Raw genomic sequence first — 3,967 nt, 5'->3', positions numbered from 1 at the left:
CAACCGAAACTGTCCCTCCGCAAATCGCCGCCGGGTCCAGCCAATCTCATCATCTTCATCATCATCTTCCCCCTCTTCCCCTTCATCTTCCATCATCCAGTTCCACCAACACAAGAATCCCCATCTCCCCTATCACTACTATTACCACAATAACACCCATAACCACCGACGGCGAAACCACCCAAGTCACTCCCAAAAACTCCATGCTCTCAACCCCTACCCCACCACCCAGCGCCACAATCCTCTACCCAAAAGAAATCATTGACCTCAAATGCTTCTACGGCTGGCAGATGGTGGTCAGGGAGCACACGAAGCGTGTGCTACGTGGGAATCTTGCAGCGGCCATAAGGCTCGAGCGCAAGTGGGCGGATCACATGATGGCGAACGAGGAAGCGGGCGTGGCTGCTGCGCGCAGGAGGAGGCGGAGAGCAAGGGACGTGGAACGCATGTTTGATGAGGATGAGGGGGATGAGAGTGCGTATGGGCCGGCCGGTCTGGTCCCGTTGGGAGGCCGGCGGAGGGCGAGGAGTGGGGGTTGTGTAGTTATGTGAAAAGGGGAAGAGAAGAGGTTTAAAATATGTGAGTGCACACTACTGTTTACAAAAGAATATATGGCGTTAACGTTCCTGATCTTCTGGTGGCGGCTTCAAAATATGTTTCTTTAACGTCCTTTTTTTTTTCCACATTTTTTTTTTTCTTATTTGTTTGTTTTCTATGTGCATTTCTTGCAATTACTTTGCAAGGTGATAGTTATTCACGGGCTTGTCTAACTGCTCATCATCACCATATTCTTTTGCCTTTCACATTTAGTTCACATCTTGCCATTTTTTTTATTCTTTCCATTAGCTTTAAATTCACCCCTCTTTTCAAGTTCTGCATGTTGCTCTGTTTTTATTATTCTCTCCATCTACTTCTCTTTCCCCTCTCTGACATACTCATCGATCTCCAAGATCACGAGATCACGAGATCACGATTTACTGGTCTCTTTGCCTTCTTTCTTACCATATATATATATATATATATATCTACATATGATTGCTTATCTATATATAATGCATTCGGTTCGCGTGTTTGGAGTTTTCCAAAATCTTTCTATCTCCTGCTCCCCTTCGGTGCCCTCACAACGCTTCCTTCACGCCTTATTTAACCCCGATTTTCCCACCTTCCTTTTTACCGATTGATCTCTTTACGTCTCCAACAAGAGAAGGCACTGGTTCGCATTTGATGCTAAGCTACCCCATTTCCAAAAATGGCAAGGATGGATGGATGATTGATAAGAGAAGTGCTTTCTATGAGCATTGCTGCCTATCTCTCGTTCGGATTGGCGTGGGATACACATCCTGAACGAATACCTGGTATCTGAAGGTGAGGCCAAGGGGCAAGCGGAGGGCAGGTGGTTTTATGTATGTTATTTGGAATTGGAAGGCGATGGATGGGCACTTAGCGCACAGGGAAAATCTGAGTGTGCGCTGAGATGAAACGTGTCATAACGGCGGGTCTAAATGTGGTTTGTGTGGTGTTTCTTATATGGTAGTTTTCAAGGGTGGTTTCGGTGGTCCGTTGAATTTTGATTCTGTTGTTCATTTCTTTTTGCTTTCCGGTTTGATGTATTTATGGTTTCTCGTTTCTCTTTCTCTTTTTATTTCCTCCCCCTCCCCCCCCCTCCCCTCTCTCCCTTTTTCTGTTTATTAAATGGCAGTAGGTTCTCTCGCTGAAGTTTTGCTCTGTTATATATATATATATATGAATGCAGGCTTTTTTTCGACTACTACTTCTCTCTCCGTTTGATTGCTTAAAAGCATCGACGGCACCCCTCTAGTCTCCACATGGTTAACTTTATGGTTATTATATATGCATACATTCACCTCTCCTGGATTCTATTAATGTCGGGATAGTTCGAATAAATCTTTGGACAGAACAAGATAGAAGGCGCAGGCGAACGATATATCTGGCAGTCATTATTTTGCTATTGGCCTTTTAGCAGGATAATATTAATATCGTGGAAGGAGAATCCAATCGATCGTAAGTCCTCCCTTTCGTTAGACGCACATCCTAGTAGGTTTGTTTTCAGGTGTGGTTTCTTTCTTCTAGGTGCTAGCGGGGGATGTTAGGTTAAAATGGGATGTGAGTCAAGAGTACAAGTCCAGAGTGTACATGCTCTTATGATACATGAGCAATAATAACCAGGAATTGATTGGGTATCATAATCATACAAATCGTAACACAGGATGGAACTCAAGAGTAATCGGGTGAAAATGAGACAACTCCTATCAGGGTATACAGGCCTTGTGTGGATAGAAATTCTTTCTCTGTAAATGACACGTTATTCTTCAAAAAACCCGCCATCACTGTCATCATCACCGTCCTCGTTATTCTGGTCATCCATATGCACATCACGCCTTCTCGGTCCCGAATTCTTCGAGCCCTCTTGCTCCTTACTCTTCTTCACATCGTGTTGCTTTTCCTTATCCTTCTTTCTTCCCTGCTGCTTGCTATCCCCTTCCGTGGCCACTGATGATCCACTAACGGTCTCATTATTCTTACGTCCTAGCACCGCTATCGGTCCGTTATTCGATGTCTTTTGCCCGGAAATGCCAATCCCGAGTTTCCCGTCCCGCAGCAGTTCGAGCGTGCCATCTTTCATACTCTGCTCGACTGTATACCACAGCGGTGGCTTCTCGCCGGAATTATTGCGGATGATATTGGAGTCCTCGGGGTCCGGTTCGGGAGTCTTTTTGTCGCGACGCTGGTTCGGGTATAGAGATATATATTTCTCTGTCAAGGGGGAGTATATGGCGTAGTTGAGATCCACCTGGGTGACGTATATCTGTTCTTCGACGAAATCCAGCTCTTTTTTATCCAGGTTTGGATTCGATTCTGTGAGTGTCTTTTTCTGTTTCAGCAGTTTGTTCAGTCGCCTGGTCGCTGCTTTTCGTTCTGCGCGCATGTTAGCATTCTATAATAATAACAGTAAGCGCTTGTGTATGTGAATCCCGACCAAAACGTACCCAAAAATCTAACAAAATGATATCTCTTAATCATTGCTGCCCGATTCTTTCGAGACTCGACAATTTCCAAATCCCTTTCATATCCCACCAGCGCCCTTTCTTTCTCTATTCTGACGTCGGCTGGAAGATGATCGCCACGTTTTAAAAGGCGCTTGGTGTCGCGAATTTTGTTTTTAAGCTCGTTGGCGGAGGGAAGGTCTAGATCGCGAGAACGAAATGGCTTCGATGTGGAGCGTCCTGCAGCATAGGCATGGTCATCCTGCCCTGGCTGTGCGCCGCCGAATGTATTTGAATCACGTATCTGGGGCCTACTTGGTTGCTTGCCGGGCTCTCTTCGATCAATATATTTTCGACGATCATCCTGCCCGTCCCTCACGATTGGTGACGCCTCCCGAGAATTGCGATAATCCCCCCGATGTCGCTTTGAAGTCTCGAAAGAAATTGAATCATCTGCCATATCCTTTCGCTTGCCTTGTTTCTGAAATGAACTTGACGCCATGATGTAAGTGAGGATCTCAGGAGTTTGGGTATTGTATGGGTGTCAACGAGGACAATCGAAAAAGAGAATTGTCCTCATTCATAAGTTGTAAACTGGGTTTTATTATGATTGTAACGACAATCAAGAGTAACTGCTCATCAACACCGTTCAAGTCAAGGAGAAGGAACAAATATTATATAAAAAAAGCTTCTTGGAGCTTATCAACCGCTTAGTCACTCAATTTTTGCCCACGGATCATTATCGGTCCGGAGCTCCAACCACCAGCTTCCCCCAGCAGGAAGACCAACCGGATTAAGCAGGCTTAACACCGCCGAACTCTCCTTGGTTGTTGCACATCGTGGACTCGTATTTGGTTTGAACTTCCTTTTGAACACAAGTTTCTAGCATGCGACGCAGCGTTTCTTTTGTGGTGACGATGATGGGCGCTAGATACAGGCTTGAATATTATATATTTTCATTC

The 3,967-nt window shown here is 45.2% G+C and overlaps 2 protein-coding genes across 2 annotated transcripts; one reads left to right on the top strand and one right to left on the bottom strand.

Moving 5' to 3' along the window:
- Nucleotides 1-203: 203 nt before the first annotated feature.
- On the top strand, nucleotides 204-551 carry HCAG_06288 (predicted protein; the record flags this gene model as incomplete). Its single annotated transcript, XM_001538633.1, has 1 exon — nucleotides 204-551. The coding sequence occupies one exon, from the start codon at nucleotides 204-206 to the stop codon at nucleotides 549-551; it is 348 nt and encodes a 115-aa protein (XP_001538683.1).
- A 1,772-nt stretch (nucleotides 552-2,323) lies between these two features.
- On the bottom strand, nucleotides 2,324-3,507 carry HCAG_06287 (predicted protein; the record flags this gene model as incomplete). The annotated part of the gene is made up of 2 exons (XM_001538632.1): nucleotides 2,324-2,937; nucleotides 3,009-3,507. 2 exons carry the CDS (start codon nucleotides 3,505-3,507, stop codon nucleotides 2,324-2,326), a joined length of 1,113 nt encoding a protein of 370 aa, XP_001538682.1.
- Between the last annotated feature and the right edge of the window lie 460 nt (nucleotides 3,508-3,967).

This window comes from Histoplasma capsulatum, genomic scaffold, assembly GCF_000149585.1.
Source record: "Histoplasma capsulatum NAm1 scaffold_7 genomic scaffold, whole genome shotgun sequence".
NCBI classification, from domain to species: Eukaryota; Fungi; Ascomycota; class Eurotiomycetes; order Onygenales; family Ajellomycetaceae; genus Histoplasma; species Histoplasma mississippiense.
The sequence above is the reverse complement of the archived record's forward strand: the minus strand, read 5'-3'. Positions and strand labels throughout refer to the sequence as shown.